Source organism: Brachionichthys hirsutus, chromosome 14 (genome assembly GCF_040956055.1).
Source record: "Brachionichthys hirsutus isolate HB-005 chromosome 14, CSIRO-AGI_Bhir_v1, whole genome shotgun sequence".
Taxonomy (NCBI): Eukaryota; Metazoa; Chordata; class Actinopteri; order Lophiiformes; family Brachionichthyidae; genus Brachionichthys; species Brachionichthys hirsutus.
In genome coordinates this window covers 4,926,918-4,948,623 of record NC_090910.1, presented here as the reverse complement: position 1 = coordinate 4,948,623, position 21,706 = coordinate 4,926,918, and the positions used below count along the sequence as shown (strand labels likewise).

The 21,706-nt window shown below is 41.2% G+C and overlaps 1 protein-coding gene across 1 annotated transcript in view; it reads left to right on the top strand.

Moving 5' to 3' along the window:
* Window positions 1–21,706, top strand: part of ntng1a (netrin g1a) — a 73,487-nt gene that overhangs the window by 10,541 nt on the left and 41,240 nt on the right. Inside the window, exon 2 of the mRNA XM_068748075.1 lies at window positions 19,839–20,482. Coding sequence (XP_068604176.1) covers window positions 19,839–20,482 — 644 coding nt within the window. The remainder of the gene's footprint in view (window positions 1–19,838; window positions 20,483–21,706) is intronic.

The window sequence follows — 21,706 nt, the reverse complement described above, 5'->3', positions numbered from 1 at the left end:
GAAGTAGATATTTTAGTCTTGGGGCATCTTTGATGTTAAGCGGGAGTCTTCGAGAGGAATCAACGATGCAATGTGAAGTTGTCATCCATGGCGGGAGGTCGGATGATGCCGTGGCAGACGCTTTCCCTCCTTTACTCAGCATTTCAAAGCAGCACATCCTCCCGTCATTTAACGACACACCGACTATCTGTGCATCTGTAGCTACATCCACGTTGCACGCTTTCAAACATCCTGAGCCACATCGCTCTCCTTAGCCCTTCAGATGGCTGTTCACATCTATTTTAGGATATGTCGTGCCAAGGGGAACTGCAGTGATGAAGAAACATCCTGGGATGTTCAGGAAAACAACATGAGACGGTGCACTTTCAAAATGCAGAGAGTTGTTTCCAACCATGCGATGTGAGGTTGGGGTTCAGCCTCAGTGCAATGCGTCCGTTTTACTATTTATGAACATGAGGTGAGCAACATGTTCATTGTGTCATGGAAACAACCAGCTATTCATACAAATGTCGTCTAAATGTCCTGGGATCACTTTTGTGAGACGAATCCATGACATCCTGATTGGAAGTGAAAAAATGCCATTGCAGCTAATTGGATTCTATATAACCGGGAGTTATCAGGTCGGCATTGGATGAAAGGGTGACATTAGGAGGGATATACAGGGTAGCAAATGGAACGCAAGTGCTACATTCTATATATTTGCAACCAAATTAGAAAAGATCCTGCTGAGGAAGCATCAAATACTTTATTTTAACAGTTAAATTAAGGACGACCTAGAGAATACTTATTTTTTTGCTCATTGCGATGGAGAGTTCTGATCCAGAAGAAGAGGAAAATATTTGATGTCTCTGCTTCTCTCTGAGGAGCATTCCTCTCCTCTCCACAGCTCTTTGGCCCATCCTGTCTTCCTCCTTGTTTGAGGGAAATGTGAGCCTGCACACTTCACCCTGACAGGATTTGAAAGAGACTCCTGTATCGCCTTGACTGACAGCTCCCAAACCTTATGATCTGTTGTGTCTGGCACGAGCACAAAGCACGCTCTGAATCAATATCAATGCTATCAGCGATGGAAATTGAATGCTGAACCTGGAAAGCGATTACCCCTCATGAACTGCGTGACAGCATTTTACCGACTGTTAGCTTTAGATTTTCTCCTTTTGTGGCAGTACAACCGCAGCGGAGAGACGCTGTGAAGTTTGCTGGGACATGCACCTTTTTTAGAGCATCAGAAATAGAACTCAAAGAGATGAGCGGCCGCGGACGGGATTGTCTTCAAAGCACAGCGTCGACAGTCTCTTAAACCTGCATTACACTCCCGGAGAACATTTAATTTTCTTGTGCGCTTACAGCTTGATCTCACTCGGAGAAGTAATACGTCTGCTGCCATGAATCATTTTGGATTACAAGTCATTGAACCTGCAGAGCCGAGTCTGTAAAATGAATTCTGCTCAAACTCATTGATAACAAAATTTAAGACTAAAGAAGGAAGTTGTTTTTTTTAAAGCTTTCAGAGAGCACTAAAGTGTCTCCTGTGCACTGTCCTACTCTGGGCTCAGTTGCTCAGTTACTCAGTTGCTTTGTAAGCTTGCATCTGCCCAGCAGAGGGGACCAGAACAGCCAGCAAGTACTTGACGTCGGCCTGGAAAATGTGCCTGCTTAATTAAAGCGAGGGAATAACCAATGCAGCTATTTGCACCTAATTCTGACATAAATCTGCAGTTATTGCCATGGTGAGACTGTCCTCTCCCCCAATTTAGGAAGCAGCTGAGAGCTTTTCCTTAATAAGCAATCCCCTTGATTAAGCCACAACAGAAGAAAACAGTCTCTCTTCTGAGGGAGAGAAAAAGGAAAGGAAGGGTCGAATAGAGGCAGAGGGGAAGTCGTTACCAAAGGCCATCATGGTCATTGAGATGGTTAGTGTTTAATCACCCCGAAGTCAGGACAGAGAGCGTAATTGGTAAAGTGGGTAGATATGCAGTGCCTGCAGGACTTTGGCCTAAGGATACTGGGACATGGACACTAGGCATTTCAACCTGTCCATCTCCCAAGGTGTGGACTCAAGCAATGCTGTCTACCTCAGTCCATCACGCTCTGATGATCAAGTTTCTTTATTCTCTGTAATCCAGTTATCTCACTGTCTGGAATGTGATGGCGAGCATTAACTTCGTCTCCCGCAAGGTGCCAGGCACTTGTCAAGGAATCATCATGTGACAAGGGGGCAAATGGTAATCTGTTCATTATTTCCATAAGGGCAGCTAGTCATTGAGAGGCTTGGCATGAAAATGTGCGTTACACATCAGAGGTCCTAAATGAAATGATTTAGTTCGAGGTGCCAGGCTTTAGCTCCTGCTCTGGGACACAGATTGTTGTAATGTTGAAGGCTCTCTTTCAACAGCATTCAGCATGAGTTCAGTCTATTCCCTGGCCGTGAGCAGGAAGATATGCCAGGCTGCAGATATTGTGGCAGAAAGCGTTGGCGTTTGATATGCGTCTGCTAAACTGGTCCCTTGGAACTCATCAAGGGCTTTTTCCCCCGCCGACTTGGATTATTAACTGGCTCGCTGTCCTGCAATCACCCAGAGTGCTGAAGAGAATTAGAGAGAATGACTGTGATTTTTACACGCATGATAGATTTCGCTTTTTACCTGCTGAATATTGTTGTAACGTACCTTGGTTATTTGTTGTTGTTGTTGTTACCTGTTACCCTGACCGCCACCCAGAGTCAGCTGGGTGTCTTTCCATCCTCCTCATGACCCTGGAAAAGAGAAACTGATGGATGGATGGGAGCTCATAACATCATTTATCAGTGCTTGTGGACAGAGAACTGATAGCATTTTTGCAGTGTTTCTTTCTCCTATGTGTCTCATTGTATTATAATATTCATTTAGGAAATCAACAGCAGCAGCACTGATAACACAGTGAGCTGTCTGTCAGTAATTCTGCGCTTCACTTCTGCTCACATGTGACTTGTCAACCTGAAGATAAAATACACCATACTAATAATTCCAATCAGCTCAGCTAATGTGGATCCGCCTCCTCCTCTAAATACCTGGACGAGCTGGAAGCCATTCAGCCCATCTACTTCATCTCAGCTGCCTGCATGACTGATGACACGAATTACAATGGCTGAGAATGGACAGTCAGCAAAGCAGTCCACTTAAACAATGATGCATTTCTACCTCGTGGCTTTAGTTATTATAGGAATCATCTTAATTAGTCAAATTTAGGGACAAGCAAATTAAACTTTTGTCTCTCCGACCTGTAACTGCATCTTACTTATGAATATTTGAAGGGGCAGACTAAATATTTCACTTGTGAATCCTCTGAATTTAATCTGCCTATCAATGCAAATGTTTTAATGTGATAAATATATACTAAAAACTTGATGGTATTTGCCATCATATAATCTGACAATTTCAAACAGTGATTCTGCTTTTACTGATTCTTGGGATGAATCAATCTGCTCCAGAGCAGATATTAATTACAGCGAAGGTATTTAACGAATAAAATAAAATAAAAAATGACCCATTCATGTTAAAACCACCTGTGCTATTATTAACACGGATTTCCTTATAGTTTATAATAATAGACAAAAGGGCTTTTGTCAACATGGCACAGATTATCCTTAAGAGGAAACTGCCTCATTTCACTTTTTACATTTCTGTCATTAAAATAAGGGAGCAGAGCCTGGCTTGAGACCCAGCTTCATTGCTACTCATGTGAACCTGAGGTTCATTTGAGGAACACTTTGTTAGGAGCCATGCATGTGTGTGTTGGTGTGTGTGTGTGACTCGCTGTGTATCCTCGTGCCATGTGGCTCTGAGCAACTCGGCTTTGCTCTGCCAACAGATAAGAACTGAGGGTAAGCTGCTCACTGCGCCAGCCTAGTGGATTTCACCTCGGAATGTTCTTTGTTGTAAGTTGTTGTGCTGCTCTATTTCAAAACTGAGAACTCTTGCAGAGAACCACATCGAATACATGCATGTTGCACACGCACGCTGCACATGTATGTTGCACATGCTCCATACGAGGATGCATTTGGAGTAGATCCTCACTGGTGAGACAGGTAAAGAGGTTAAATCGTGCAGATAAAGGCACATCTCATAGAGGACTTTAACAGTGAATTTTGGAATTTAAGCAGGTGAATGCGCTGATGTAATTGTTTGGGTTAGGTAAGTGCTTCATATTAAATTCATGAAAATGGCTGCATAGTCAAATGCAGGTGGTTCAGGTCCTGAAGTAAAGGTGTTTTTTTTTTTGGCGCTGAATGGCAGATTTCTGTCGGTGAATTTGTTGGCAGCACGGAGAAGAAACAGTCTACAACAAGATGGCAGTGCCTGCTGGGAAGTGTAGGCGGAGGTGCATATGGTTGAGGGTGCTGACAGGCTTCTGCCTCACTGACGCTTACACTTGTTGGTCCGCCTTCATAGCTTGATTAAAGCCTTTGTATTGTCACTATCAACCCTTTCAATTACAATACACAGCTAATTAATTATACTCTCAGCAAATATTGCGCCGCCAATGTACAAACAATTATTGTTTAACATTTTGGCCTACTTGTAGTCAAGCAGGAAAAATGTACTTTAATTTCAGTTTATAACAAAACACACTCTTGTTTTGAAGGTAAAATGTATAAGAACATCTGCATTGGCGCATTGTTCGCTCTCCCATGTCTCGGCAACACGCATATTGTGGGTGAGATGATTGGATAATTAAAATCATCTGTTAGACAGTGCTTTTCTTTCAGATTCAGTTGCTGTCTGGATGAATTACTGCGGTTGGAGAAGCACAAATTGAGGCCACAAACAAACAAGGTTTTGACATCTTGTTTCTCTGATACGGCTCATTTACCCGACTGCGTGAACTCCTCAGTTTGATTCTGCAACTTCCTGTGGGATCAAATGCAGGTTACATTTAAATGTGGCAAATGTTGCTGTTCTTTTTCTCGACTGTAAACTGAAACGGAGTTGACCTCTGTTATAATTGCTTGCAACATACTTCTTGTATTTACTTTTTTAGGGTCGTGAATATTCAAATACGGTAGTTAGAAATGCAATATGCGCTTGAGTGACAGCCACTGAACACCCCCCTCCTCCTCCTCCTCCTCTCCAAACTCTTGCCTTTTCAAATCCCTTTTGGACTCCGCCTGCCTCCAGCACAACAGGATAAATCCCACCTGGTAATACCTCTTGTCACACTGACAGCTGTCATGAAATCAGCCGTGTTCACTGTTTAGTTTGCTTTTCAAATTAGCGAGCGGATATTCTGCCGATGGTCTTTGTTTATCTTCCTCTGAAAAGGATAAATGCACCCTCAGGGAACGCGAGCAGGCAGAGAGATACTTTTGTTCGTGTTGCTGAGAACTGACAGACAGTTTGGTTTGTCATTTGCTGCATTTTGTTTGCCGCAAGTTCTGAGTGTTTCAGTTTGGATTTGTGCGGTAACGACGCTCATGGTTTCCAATCACTTGCTGTAAACGGCACAAACTGCCTGCTGCCGGGATGAATTTAAAAAGCTTTCAATGTCTGGATTGCTGTTCTGGTAAAGACTTAAGCTAATGAAGCCAGAATTGTATTTTGTCTAAAAAAAAGGTTGAACTTGAAGACTTATTTCATATTAGTAAAGGCAAAAGTATTTTTTTAGGAGATAGTGGGTTGTTGGATAAGTTGTTTAAAATTATAACAGGGCCCCAATATCCTGGTTTTGAAGTATTTGATCAATCAGGAAGCAACATTTCATAATGATTTATTGGATACCGATAACCAGAAACACATCAGTATGACATCAATCCGAGCTTCCTGCTGTGGGTATATAGCGTCAGAGAAAAATGGCCACCCTGTGAATACAACTGATGGCACAGGTTGTTCAGCATCAACTCACAGGGAAACATCAGCTGCAAATGAAATTACAGAACAATCACCACATTGAATTACACCATCATTATGGCAATCATTTAGGCTTATTGTCGGTCATAAAGTTCCGTGTGAGTGGGGCTTGTGGAGTAATCAGCTAATGCTCTGAAAGCAGCAAAGCATAATACTCAGCTGCCTGACGGAGACGGAGACGGAGCCACGGCGATATCTCTCCCATCTGAGTCATGCCTCGTGACTCGCTGTTCATGTGCACAGGCGTGTTCAAAAAGGCCAACTGGATATCCAGTATGTCACCTGGTGTCACTGAATGAAGTGATGCGGCTGACGCACGTAACTCTGAGGCATACATCTCAGCCTCTGCTTCGCTCGTTCCCACCTTTTATGTTTTTTGCGTCACATCTGAATTCCTCCCGAGCACAAACAGGCATGCATTTCCTTACTTCTTTGAGCCACACAACCTCTCGCTGGAGAGCTATAAGCCTTCAGAATCCAACCAGATCATTCCCTCAACCTGCGTTCACGACGACAAGGCAAATTGCAAGAGAGAAAAGGGAGAAAGTAGCAAAGGCTGAAGATGTTAATGAATGTAGAACCAACTGTTAGGTTGGCACTTCCAGTCTCCATTCATATTAAATGTCCGCACGGCACCGCAGCATGCTTTCAGGGGGTTATTGATATTTAGGAGGTTTATTAATTCAGGTAGATTGGCCGTCATTTTCTCATTAACAGCTAAAACTGGCAGAGCTGCTGTGTATCCCTGCCAACTGGATGTCTCCAAGGTTTTAGGTCTGGAGCTGGAAGCACACACACACACACACTCACGCCTACCTACACACACACACACCTCCACAACATCAGGGTAGTGAAGTGAGACTGGATTGGACTAATATTACAACACATCATTAATGGTGACTCATCAAATAATCCATCAAGCTAACTATCACAACTTGGTTAGAGAAGAATACAAATATTGGTAACATTTATTGATGCACGTTTGCACATTTATTGATAATTTTTTTTCATTCAGTAATTTCTTTTGACTATTGAAATAAATGATATATTGACATTACCAACACATTCCAAAAATACCAGTGTAAGTATGCGGTCAAAGTATCTCACTGTATTTGTTTGGTGAACAAAAACACACATTGATATTCTATATATTCATCTCTACTCTCCTCTCTGCTCTGCGAAGGACTTCCTCCAGTTTTGGAACTGGCTGCAGAGATTTCCTTCCCTTCTATTCTGTCTCATTCTCAATGAGACAGGAAGTAACTAAAGCCAGCTATACTAAGGGGTTCAGCTTTTTTGAATACACTGCATTAAAAGACGCCAAGCTATTGACTGCGTAGAGCGAGTGTGTCATGACCTACTTCAGCTGTGATAAGTAAAAACACAACTCGGCCTCAGGAATGAAATCAATGAGTTTACAGAATCACTCTCCAAAAATAATAACCAGGCAAATATTTGGACAGAATCTGTAAACCTGTGTTGTATCCGGTTTATGTGCAAAGGAAACCTGTGCAAAAGTGTCAGTTAATCCAAAACACATGCAATAGTTATTTTTTATACATGCCGACAGCATCTTTGGTGTGATTCAGACTCTGCAAATAGTTGACTTTTATTTAGCTCAATTGATGCTGCATGAAAGGTGATTTTCAAGCCTGAATTCAGGCCTGGTTTTCTTGTTTTGCAGAAATCTCCAGCAGACTCAAAGGTCAGAGTCAGTCTTGGCTCAGCGATGCAATTTCTGATTGCACTGATCAATTTTCACAATTAGACCTAGTGTGCTGTTGCAGTGTACATGTGTATGCATGTCATCATGCATGGCCTCTTTTTGGCTGCCTGAGAAGCACAGTTATTGAATGCGAGATAATGGATGAAGTCACATAAGAAGAGCATTTCCGATTTCTCAAGCGGTATCCTAGAGTGGTTGAGGCATTCGTTCCCGTCCATGTGGGGAGCGGAGACGGCGCATTTATAAGACCTCCGCCCATGACTTCCATAACTCTGTCACGTCAACTAAAATTAGGGGTTGAATAGAAGTATGCGATTTTGTTATAGTGCACAAAAGGTACTGTGCACAGGTTTCACTCTGCAATATATTATTGCCAGTCAGAAGAAACTGAGGTCACGTCTGAGAATGAACGGAGGAAGGTTCTTCAAATTGCAAACCTGGAAGCTCACTTCTGATTCAGTGCTCAGACCCGCCTGTCAGCTGTTCACATTACCTTGTGAAAAAGCACATTGAGTTGCAGTTGCAGATTTGCGTCAAAGCTTTTCTTCTAGCTCCTCGTGGAAACACGTTTCACCAGAGTTCGCTGGTGGGCACCGTCAGGGGTGAAATCAATGAATTATAATGTGTGAACAGAAATAATTTCAAGGAATCAAGGATTCAATTGCACACCTTTGATAAATAAGGCCTCAACTACCTTTGTTGAAGATAATGTGGTGACACGTTCATTTAATTTCATTTTCAGTGTTCCATAATTACATACTGATCCTTTAGCAACTCGAAAGTCAGGTTGAAATTTGAAATATGTAACTATATATAAACTTTATTACAGGCTCTAGACCCAATAGTAAAAAACATACAACACAAAAACACAGCAAAACATCATCTTATTTAGGAGAGTCTTAACAGACACCAATACCAATGTTTCCATAGATATAGTTGCACAAATGTAATTTTGATTGCACACATCTCTGTAGGAGTTCATAAATAGTCAAGCACAAAAATAGGACATGAGAACCTGCAGTCAGCACTGTTCTTTTTTATTATAGGAACCCAGTCTAAAAAACTCACTTCTAACACCTCTGCAAACACACACAGGTAGATCCAGATAGGCTGTGTCCCAGATGACGCAGTTACAGTATGCATATTAAAGGCTGGGAAAAAATGCATTCCCACCACAGCTGTCTTTATAAGAAGGGGATCTTTAAATGTGAACATTCTTCATGTTCTTGATGATTTTACTGCCTTTAACTGTGAAAAAACAAAACAAAACATGTTTGTCATTCCCTGTCCCTAGAGTCCCTGACTATTAAACCATTGAAATATTCTGGTTTCATTCTAGTATCTGTGAAAATGTTAGACGCGTCTGCAAACAGCGGCGTGACATTTCAGGATGTAGATTCACCAACATGCAAACAAAATGGGCTAAAGCAGTCTAAAAATAAACGCATTTGTTGTTCTGTATTTACACACCTAATGAGATCCATCAGCCATAACTAACACATCATCCGTTTGCACCATGTTTGTTGGGCATTGCAGGATAATGTTGACTGTTGTGGCACAAATAACAGCTGTTCTGTATCTGAAGTTAGGGAGCGTCCTTAAATGTCCTGCAAAACGGACAACTGAGCTTTTTTGGGATCTTATTATTCAAGATTTTCTCGTCTTCATCAACTTTCAAAATGCAAAATAAAATGTATACATTGTAACCCAACTAAGATCTAATCTGCACTTTCCACTGTTCAGACGTACTACATGAAATCTCTCGCTCCTTATACTCTTCTTCTTCCAGTATGAAAATCGAACCCACCATCACGACTTGAATCGCTCGCTCTTCACAGCTGAAATAATGTAGCTGTATGTGAAATATTTTGTGTGGTTTCATTTCTAAATATGTCCTGTATCCTATAGTTCAGAATCAGATCATATATCCTTGTTTAAAACCCATCCTATTTCTCTAATGAGCAGAGTCGGTGTTTAGTGATCATTAGTGATTAGTGATCTACCGCCGTATCTTTTATCTGAGGATTTCTTCTGCGTTTAGAGTGAAATGCAAAGAAGACATTTTACAGTCTGCACAATATAATGCTCACACACACACACGTTGCTCTTTGAGGTCTCATTAGTTTGGATCTCATGGTTTAATTAATCACTAACGGAGTGCTTAATTCATCCATAATTTCAGAGGAGCCGAGTTGATAAGTGTAGTATTTCCCTCTGGCCCCGTTAAAGTTTTTGATTTCCGTTTGGCTTCTTTTTTCACCTTTTCTTTTTCCAGTCCCAACACTTGCTCTTCTCTCATCTTTAATAATGGCGGCTCATCAAGAGCAGACAGACAATCAGATGGCAGAGCACCCTTGACTCCCTTTGTGGAGGATTCTGATTATGATGCCGGCGGATGCTTGAAGTTATTTTTGCGGAATCAAGTGGATCCACTTGTGTTTCATTGTTGCTGCCTGCGTGTTATCTTCAGTTTTTATTTCCTAGACTGCAGGCTTTTTTTTCTAGCCTGACATGATGAAGCAGAAGAGAGGGTGGATTATTTTTAAAGACTCGTCGTATCAAGTGTATTGATTTGCTGCGTTGCTGTGTTGTTGGTTGTACAAAAGAATACATTTTACTAATGATTATTTCCTGATATCCAATCAGAGGAAAAAGACCTGACAAGTTAATTATTGGCCATATTTGGATTTCAAACATTACAAAATATTGCCAAGTCAGTGTGTGTATTTGTCTGTATTTTTCCTCTGTGTGAAATGAAAATAAAATGAAAATAATAGAATAAGAAATGTGGCGTGACTCTCAGTTTAAAGAGAGGAGAAGGCCCCAGCTCTTTTCCCAAGAGTCAACTGTCAATCATTTTTTTTAAATTCAATGGTTAAAAACAAAGAGGAGGGAAGCAGACAGAAGAAAAGAAAGGAGGGGAAAAAAGATGAAAGTCTCCCTGCAGAATAACTAAACAGACCTTCAGTGATCTGACAGAGAGGCCTCGAGCTGAATCTCAACCAGACTCTGCTCAGTTAAATCTCTGTGCTGTGTAGACTGAGGTTTACCACAATATTGATTTTAATCATAGCGTAAAGGCTCAGAGATTAAGAAACAAATGAAATATTGAAAGTGAATTAATCAGCCTTCTCTCCGCTGCACCAACGGAGCATTATATAGCCGGGTCCTTGTTAGCGCTCAATGATTGGTCAGCAATGCCAGGAGGGTTTCAGTCTCCTGTGTGCAAATTGTGGCCCAAGAGGACAACCGTTAAGTATGGGTTACTTAGCATCCAGAACATTGAGCGGAGAACGCAGTCAAATTTATATAGCAATAAAGTAGTGATCGTCACACAAGGCCTTGCCAGTAGGTGGCGCAATCTCTGTACCTTAGTTCCACAGAAGATGAAAAAATTAAACGTCAAAGAATACTGAGAAAGTAGAGACAAAGTATGGATTTAGAAAACAGGAAGAGCTCTTAATGCGCTGCCAGATTGTTCTTTTTTTCATGTTGAGTTTTTTTTGTGAAGTTGTTAAAGCCGAAGAGCACATTTGTCAGTGGCTGCAGGTCATAGTTTATAGGTTAGCCATGGCCACATGAGAGCGGGAACGACAATGTTTTACAAGTGCCAAATAAGGAGTCCAAGTCGACGCTCATGCCTCCATCTATGTGCTCTTAATTAAGAAATCTGTGAGCTGTTTTCTATTATTCTCAAAAACGTTGCAATATAGCAACACACTCTAACACACGCAGAACAAAAACCTCGTCCTACAGACCCTCTCCCTGTAAGATAATTAGAAGGTACGAAAACTGCCCCCCCCACACACACACACACAGTCTGGCCACCGCTAATCCAGTCACAGAAGTGCCTATTAATAGGAAAGGATCCTTCATCTACTCCATCCGTCTGCCGAGACACTGATGGAGGGAGACGCTTGATTGAAAAGACATTGCTAAGAGTTGCACGTGATGACACCTCCTGTACAAGAGCTCTCAGCGAGCATGGAATGGTGTCAGGAATGATTAACCTATATGGGTAGGAGCAGCAATTTGCTGAGAAGTGAAATATTGTTTAAAATGAATACTGAACCAGGCTTATTTTTATTTCCTTTTTTACAGTAACTAATAGTAACCCTGATAAGATGATTTTTTTATCGTCGCCTCTTCTTTGCCAGATTGAGGGATTCACTGGGCTCTTGCAAGTTCAAAGATTTTAATGCCCAACATCACAATGTGTTTTTTAAAGAGATTTTTTTTATGATAAAATTACACTAACAAACATAACAAAACCAACAGAATATGCCACAGCTGAAGCATTTTATAACATAGTTATATAAAATGTATATATATATATATATTTGTCTGAATTAATTATACATATTATAAATATATTTTTTTTTTATTTAACTGTTACATTTGTGATGTCTCCTAACAACATCAAAAATACTCAGGTTCATGCTTTACAATCGCTGTATTTATTTCCCCTTTTTTGCACAAATACACCTCCGTGTTTTCGTCTTTCCCTGCAGGCATCAAGGAAGCAAATTCTCTAGCGCTAATTTGTAAGGTAGCCTTATTGTTGCAGCAGGTTGGGATTTTTTATCCATGGGGAACAAGCTGGGGCAGCTCCCTGCACCGGTGTTAGCCTCTTGGTCAAGGTGACAGTGATCCATGTGTCTCTGGAGGGCCTCCACGCAGGCTATGTAGAGTTATTATAGCATTAAAAATAGCCACAGTTGGAGAAATGGTGAGAGGAAGGGAAGGGAGATGGGGGGATGGAGTGGCAGTGGGAGTGCAATGTTGCCTCTGCTTCATGATGTCACCTCCTGGGGTAGTTTTCAGCTAAAAGATAAGGGCTGATCATGGATCCAGGCTTGTCTTCTTTTTCAACTCATAATGTGTAGAGAAAGACTGCAAAGTGTTTGCCTAATCTGACAGTATGTTCTGATTGAGAGATGCTGGAGCCGCCAGCAGATCGATTACACCCTGGTGTCCTGCTCACAACAAAAATGTAACCTAATTAAAAGATGAATGACACTAAAAAATATGGGTGATCCATCCATGGTTTGAACAGCAAGTATCAAGATGTCAAATATCTGTTTTTATTTATTCAAAGCTGTCCATCAGTTTTTGCTCTAATGCTTCATGTGCAGAAACAACAAAAAAAGTTTTCACTAAGTTGCTGGTTAATTAAAAATGACCCAGTCTTTATTTTTAGATTTAAATAGGGGGGGGGGGGGGTAAAGGCTGACATTCTACTTTTTCTCTCTTACTTTTAAATCACTACCACTGGCTGTTCTTTAAAAATTCATCACAGATATAATTCATTATTATTCATCGTGGATTTAATCTATTGGGATCTTCTGATTCCAACACGAAACAAAACACTTTTGCAATTATCAATGGGTGACAAGATCAGAGCTGCACGAAAGGTTTGGAAAAATACAAAAGGACAAGATATTTATATTATAATATCATAAATTATAGGCTGCAACAATTTAAGACTACATGCTGCTATTGACAACATGTAGAAAATAATCAGAAAGCACCATGAGAATTGTTACAAGGAATAAATAGTCAAACTACTCGGCTAAGAGCAGGCAAAATACTTAGATTTTATTTGTTAATTTCACCTATCACAGATGGAACAAGAGGAATATTGCTCAAACTGTGTGAAAAATAGAAAACACACTCATTGCCTTTTTATTGATGTGAATTGTATTAAAATGAATCCATTCATTTAAAACACTGGGGTTTGTATTTTAAGTTATAATGGCCGGAAATGCCATCTTGTTTGGATGATCCAGAGATAGAGAGATAGAGAGGATGAAAAGACGTGCCCTCCTCTGAATGCTAACTGCAGATACACACTTGTCCAAGGGTCTGAGCCCAGGCTCATTCAGCATCCGCCTCTGTACTTGACAGTTGCACAAATAAAGATTTGACCAATCTGAACTTACAATTCATTGATTGTACATGCCTGAATTTTTATGTAAGTGCTTGTTTTCAACTGCAGGATATTTAATTCCAGTTATTTGTACATTTGTTTGGAGCAAACGCTGTTTAGAGCTGATCTAAATTCTTATCTGTAGCTTTATAATTTGGCTTTATAATTTGTGTCATATTTTCCAAGCTCTCACCACTATATACAAACAAGTTATTTAAATGTAAATTCATATTGAACATTTTAATTGTCAGGGACTGCACTGCATGTGCTCCAGGAAGCAAGACACAATGAAACGTTTCCAACTAAGGCTTGTGATGATAAGAATTTAGTAAATTGTTCTTGTTCTGCTTGAACACTATGCTGGAGGAGGTGACCGAGTCAGAGTTCTTTACTGTACCATTTAACGTGCCGAGTTAACAGCCTGAGTTAAAGCTCTACTTGCAGCCGTCTAACAACTCTCGATGCTCTAAATGCCTCTGCTCGCCTTGCTGTCAGAAGTAAACCATTTTATAGGAGGGGATCCTGTCCAAACCAGTGGCACCCGGTGGGGGATTGCTCTGCCATATAAAAGAATATGGAGTATACAATTGTTTGTTTTTTTACGTCCTCTGAATGTGCTGAAGGCTTTCCATGCTATTGTTGCATTTTAGGCTCACGAATTGTCTAAACTCAGTATGAGAACATTTGCATGTGATCGCCCGTCGTAATCTCCCCTGAGCTGATTGGACAGTTCTCACCGTGGCGCTTGATGTGGTTGAATTGTGCAGCCGCTTTTAGATCACCAGTGAATTTCTCCCTTTGGCACCACAAAACAGAAATTTATCCACTGAGCACTTGGAAAAGTTGGTTCTACCTTCCGTTTCATTATTGCACCGGCGCCTTGCCAGTGAGACTTCGGCTCATTCATTTGTTCTCTCAATTGATTACCTCTGCCTTCGTTAGCAGGATCTCACAAAGATCACCAGGGATTTCAAACATCCTGATGTACCAACAGATTCAGGAACTTTCTGCATCTTAACACTGTGATGAGATATTTTGCAAAGTGATGTGTAATTTATTGGAAACTATTACTGAAAACAGTTTCGGCAAAATATACCACAGTATAAGTTGAGTGTGAAAAGGCTGAACAATCCTACAGATGTAATATTACTGTAGTCTGTCATGCTGTCTCATTTAAAAGATAAGATCCCTCTTTATAAGCTATAATGATAAGCTTATGTTTGCAAAAATGTTTTAATTCCCTAATTACAGTTTAATCTTCAACCAATACCCTAAGATCAGTTAGTGATATGTATTCATGTGAAGGTTATCAAATATCTTTTGACAAATGTCTGCCAATGTGTGTGTGTGTGTGAATCCCGTTCCCCCTCACCTTGTCGACCAGGGTCTGGGACGGTCGGCCTCCAGCCGACCCCGAGCCATTTGAAAATATGAATGTAATCCTTGTGAGGATTTGGCCTGGGTGTCTATTACCACTGTAATCTGTCACACTGGCATCCAATATTCATTTCACGTCCAGGTTAAGCCCCTCTTTCTGTCTGCATCCCCCACCACCATAGGAAAGAGAGAGAGACGCTTCAATCAAGCCTGTGGGTCGGGGATGAAGAAATCTATCGTGGAACACAAGGTCTCATTAATGCAGCAGGGATAGCTTTAACCCCCCACCCCTCGTCCTACACACGTGCACACACATCCACACACACCTTGCTGAGTAGACAGAGAGGTAAAAACGCAGAGGAGAATTGGATATGTGTTAGAAAGGAGGTAATGCATTCCCGAGGAGACGGTGGGAAAAATTCTGGAATGCAGCAAAATGTTCACACACACGGAAAAGGTTTTCATAGAATACAATAGAATACAGTATACATTTGTATACTGGTACTGCTTTTCTGAGGCCTCTTTTAATGGAAAACTTGTTATTTGCACGCGCTTCCCTTTTTTTGTCATTATCCATTTTTGAGAGTCCTTTAAATGAATGCCATGATGCCTCACCGACAGCATGGAGTCCTTTATCTTAATGTCTTTTTAAACCCTTTACCAATAAAGATTACTTCCCAAATAGAATTCATTGTTTAAAGCCGGCAGTCGAAGATGCACATCGAAGGATAAGACTTGGCGAGGGACTCAGATGTATTTAGAAAAGCGCTATATAAAATCAAGCATTATTATTATTATTATTATTATTATTTATTAAATGTTGGCATCTCTCATTAGCATCACCGGGGGTTCTCATATTGAAAGGCACGTATCAATCTCCGTCTATCGCTGTCTCTGTCTCGGTGTCACGGACAGCAAAGACAGGGTTTTAAGTCTGTGCATCATTGTGAGAGTTCATATTGCATCCAAAGGAAAAGATAATGCCGCCCGTATGTGAGACATTATGTAAATATAATCTTTTTTCTTTTTCTTTTTGGCCAGATGGAAGAAAATATTCTTAGCAGTCATCATTTATTCATTTGGACTTTGACATAGTTCTTATGTGAATAAAGCAGAGATAAATGGCACTCATGTTGTATTTAACTATATTAATGTCAGTGTGATGAACTTGTGCTCAGTGCATGATTGGATTTGTATCTGGAAGCCTGGAAACAGCTTGTTGTTTTTTATTTTTTAAGTATAGAGTAAAAATAAAAATAAAAGATCTGAAATGGAAGTTGTGCTTTCATAAAAAAACAAACATCTGATTTACATGAAATGTTGTAGGAGGAGAGATTTTGGTTGCGTCAAGACACCATATTACATATAGTTTGGATTTTATTCACTTCCTTAAATATATTGATATATGTTTTTTTCGTACATTTTATATGGTTTCTCAAGGAATACTTCCTGGAAACATTTCAACACTTTGCTCTTGTAGATTTGGATATTCTATATGGATTGTAGGTCACAGCATGACTACTTGAAAAATGTCAAATTACATGTTTAGTCTGATTATTGATCCCAGACTGGGAATGATGATTACTTCTGGATATCATTGTTAGAGCATGTCAAAAAGGAGAAAGATACGAAGGGACAGTACAATCTGTCACACCCACCCTGATTTGTTTGATTGGTGGGAGCTTGTCAGCAGTGAGTAAATTTATATTCCCACAAGTCCCATCCGCCATTAACGACTATATTCTTGTAGCTGGGCCACCAAAGTCGGATCACATATCAAACTGTGATTGATAGGTGATGGATCACTTGGGACTGAATCAGTTCACAATTGCATGTTGGCCAGGAACGAAGATTATCTGCACGAATTCAAATGAAGAAATATAAGATGAATATGTGGGAATGTAAGAATTTCTTCTTGAGAAGCTCCAGATTTGAAAGCGGCTTGATCATTTGCTCGTTAAACTGGGGCAGTTACAGAGCCGCAATAAAAATAAAAAATAAATCCCAGAACTGAAAAACGCAGCCAAAAATGCTTTGATTTAATTTTCAAGTCACTTCAGAAATAAGATATGAAACGCATCCAAACGCCTCACTTGGCATAAGAAAAGAAAACGTTTCTTTGTGAGCTAAACTGTCTAAATTCCTCTGGACTGTTTAGTGGAGCAGAATTAGTCTAATTCACTATTCTGTATGTTACCGCGGTGCTGATTTCCGCTCCTCTACTCATTTGGTCAAATTACCCTGAACAGTTTGGCAATAACGTGGAAAACAGCAAATGAATTTAGAGCAGCTTCCTGATGATTTGTAAAAATCTGCTCACATGTTGCCACATCAAAACCCACCGCCACACACACTCCCACTATCTCACCATATCACAATGCTAATAATGGGATTAAGCCGCTGTGTCTTGGGTGGGTCCACGGCATCTCTATTAGCGCCAATTTACTGTGATTTACTCGCTCCAGCGAACTTGAGCGATGGTTTTGTAATCTGCAGTAGCTGTCCCCCATCCTGCCCACTTATCATCTCGCTGAGATTAGTAGAAGCAGCTCATGCAATTAGAAAAATGCTGCGGCTCCTGGCCCTGTCAATTATTTCAATGTGCGTCAAACAATTAATCGGCTAACAGAGAACTCTATTGGACCTCCAGTAGAACACAGAAACCCACCATTGATTTTCCTAAGGCCATACGCTCAGCATTTTATCTCCTTGCTCGACTCCGGGATGACCGGTGAGGTTATTGATCTTCATAAAGGCAGTATTTTGTCATTAGTCGATGAGCGGAGGAGGCTGTAATGAAAGGTTTTTGACCCGTGTGTTCGGGAGGGGCGCTGGACGACTGGCCGGGGTTAAACGCAGCAGATTTTCAGCTGCTCAGCCACAGGGATCAATACGGATACATCTCTGTCTGATCACAGACGATGCTCCGGTGAGGATTGCAGTTTGTGTAACAGTCTGTGCTACAGCAATGGCCGACCGCTGGAGCATCCTGATTTAATCACACTGAAATAAAAAACCTTTATTTCTCACATAATTGCTCACACTTTTGGCATTTGGCGCAGTGTTTTAAATTTTATTGGATTATGACTGCTCAGTCTCTAAAGTGCCTCGTAATTGCACTTGAGTATATAAATGGCATGCTATTTCAGACTTTCACCAATTCTGTGGTGATATATATTTATAATGTCCCATTCACCAGATCCACACCTGCGCTCCACTGTTACTGAACATCAGTTTTAGCCCCCCCTTAATGAATTCCAACCAATTACAGCAACATACAGCCATCCCGCATGCCAAGTGGGTTTTTAGAGACTGTCCACTGCCCCTAAGCAGGCATAAATGTCACCTAGGACATATTACACATCTGTCTGTGGATCATTGGTGCACCAGATGCTGCAGTTAATGGCACACCTAACCTCCCATCATGAAATGCTACACTAAAGCCCAAGTGGAATTTCCCACTGCCAGCCGGCCCTCGTCCTTCTTGCTCCTTCCAGCCACCGCTGTCCAGCGCTGGGAGAAGTCAGAAGGGGATCGTCCAGACAGAATATTAATGGGACCTCCCAACAGTCAGAAGGCCTGGCAGAGCCCCGTTTAATTGTCACCTTGCCTTGGAGGATGAGGAAAAGCTTGCAAAGAGTATTAGCTGAATGGAGCTATGTCCCCCTCTTACTTACTCAATCTCTGCCTCGGTCTTACATCAGAGGCCTGCTCCTCTCTACGTTACCTCTCTCTCTCACACATACACACGCACGCACAGAGTGACATCTCCTACCTAATCAAGTAGTGGATTATCTTGTTCTGATAAATTGGAGCTTGTAGCACTTGAAAGGTCCTCTTGGAGGAGTGCCTCCTCCCGCCTGACAGCGAGATGGAGACCCCCAGGGAACAAGGAGCGAACATCACCCAGTAATGATTTGTGGTAAATCGGACAAATGTTTTTGGAAAATACCTCTTTCAAGTAAGGGGTGTGATGAATGTAAAGCTTGTAAAGAAACTGAGAGTCAAAAGCCACATTATGAGGATGAGGAATCAAAGTTTAATATATTGCTTTATGAATGAAGTTATGATGGAATAATTTAAATTGATACATTTGAATTAGTTTTGCAAGATATTTAAAAGATTGAGAGTCACTGTAAATGAGTCAGGGTGAATAAAACCAAACGAGGTAAAAGAGAAACTCAACATTGATCCCATTACATAAATCATCTTAAAAGCTATACACTGTGCTTTAAAAGACACATAACCTGCTGCCCTTTCTATAATCAGCTGTCAAAATGAATATGTGTTCTTGAATGCCTCTTGTTGGAACCACAGGTCTCAGCTGGCAGGGTACACTCCAATAGGGTACATACCAGCTCATGGCGGGACCTAATAATAATATTAATAATAAGCAGAAGAAGAAGAAATTATTATCCAAGAAGTGGCCTTTGACAAACCACACTATAACGTAGGCGTAGGAGGACAGGGAATTATTTCCTGGAAACAGAGGGGATGAGAATCAGATTAATGCCATACCACAAGTACCGGTAATCACCCAGTGCTTTAATCAACCATTTCAAAAGATGCACCAAAGTCCTGCAGCCCAAGAAGTGCATGTTCAGTATCTCCGCTTTTCAACTGTTACAGTGTTTGTTGTGTTGATTTTCCATGAACAATAAAAGTCACCATTTTTACATTGCAAACATTCTCATAACTTTTATACTTTAGTTATAGCATTGTACTACGCTCTTGTTATGTATGACTGCTTCTTTATTTTATTTTTGTCTGTGTATGTTGTGATTTTGTTGGAGAAAAACTACAGCTACATTTTGTTGGCGTACACATTGTATGTAAAAATGGCAAACAGATTTGAACTAATTCTTCTCTCAAGCTAACTGTTCGTTATTTGACCCACTTTTTCTTCTGTCTCTGTTTACAGGAGAACCCATACATGTGTAATAATGAATGTGACGCCAGCACAGAGGAACTCGCTCACCCTCCGCAGCTCATGTTTGACATCGAAGGCCGTAACCCCACGACCTTCTGGCAATCGACTTCTTGGAAGAAGTACCCAAAGGCCCTCCTGGTCAACATCACGCTATCTTGGAACAAGACCATCGAGCTAACTGATGACATCGTGCTCACATTTGAGTCAGGCCGCCCTGAACAGATGGCGCTAGAAAAGTCACTGGATTATGGGAGAACCTGGCAGCCCTATCAGTTCTACGCCACTGACTGTCTGGATGCCTTCACCATGGAGCCCAAAACGGTGCAGGACCTGACTCAGCATACCCTCCTGGACATCATCTGCACTGAGGACTACTCACGAGGTTATGTGTGGAAGTATGATAAAACAGTCCGCTTTGAGATCAAGGACCGCTTTGCACTGTTTGCCGGGCCCAGGCTGCATAACATGGCTTCACTTTACGGCCAACTGGACACGACCAAGAACCTGAGGGACTTCTTCACCATCACAGACCTGAGAGTCCGGCTGCTCCGGCCTGCTACTGGAGCAACAATGGTGGATGAGAATAACCTTTCCAGATACTTCTATGCTATCTCCGATATCAAAGTCCAGGGCAGGTAAGACCTCACACATACGATCACTACTGATTAGATTTAGAGCAGTCACACACACCACAATCTAATGATAACTACTGGATGAATTTTTTTTGCAATTTTATAACAGCATCAGTAATGGTACCCAGTAGGGAAGAAAGTTTTGTTTACCATAACCATTCTTTCCAATTAGGCAGCAGATCCATAATAATGTGCAGAGTTCACGAGCTGTCAGCATGTCTTAATTAACAAAGCTGCTCGCAGCTTGTTAAAGCATTTTGGACACCAGATTCACTCAGCTGCCTATTAGCCCATGGCAGATGCTGGAGGTAGTAGCATTTCAGCTGTCGGGTCAACGCATGTTGTAATTAGTGATTGATTTACACAATCCACAGAGGGTCATATAACATGAAGACATGCAGGCATTGCACTATTATCAGAAATGCCAGGAAAGCTCCACCTTCCTGACGTTATACTACAAAAGTCATTTGGACATAGACTTCACTGAATATGCTTTGCACAGAATGTCTTTTCAATTTAACAGCTGTGAATGCAGCTTGGGAGGATTGAGGAATGAGGATTTAATTAATCTTGCGTCGCCTTCAACGTACGGATGCCTCAGAGTGCACACGCGTTAGAGTCGCTGAATGTCACAACTATTCAAAGACCTAGGCAGTGATGTTGAAATTAGACTTCAAGCGTACGGCTCACAACAGTGTCACGGTAGGTCTCATTTTTAAGGTAGGCTATATCACATACTGAAGCCTGAGCAGCATCCTGCTGTCTCAGCACAGACGGGATACAGCGCAATAGTTTAAATGATAAATACGATAATTACTAGCCATCAATTGTCTTTCTCAAGCTAAACTTGTTACGAGAGTATTGGTCCTGTAGTGATGCTACTTGCTATGATATTAACCGTGCCCATGCTATGCAATGCTGTAATGCCCTGTGACTATGCAGGTACCCCAGATGACTAGAGGCCGTTTCAGAAATTGAATTTATTTTTGTCTTCTGTGATTGAGAAGGTCATTCAGCCAAAATAACTGGAGGGAATTTAACAGCACACGAGACTTGGATGGGGCATCCTTTCAACAGCCGCTGTCTTGTGTGCAGATTATTCATTCTATCTGACTAATCATGACCGAACCAGTGCATCCCTGTGGGCCTGTAGATTTGAGCAATGGCTCTGTGCCACCATTGGGCCGCTGTCATTTACCATCCCACTGCTTTTGCAGTGGCGCTCGC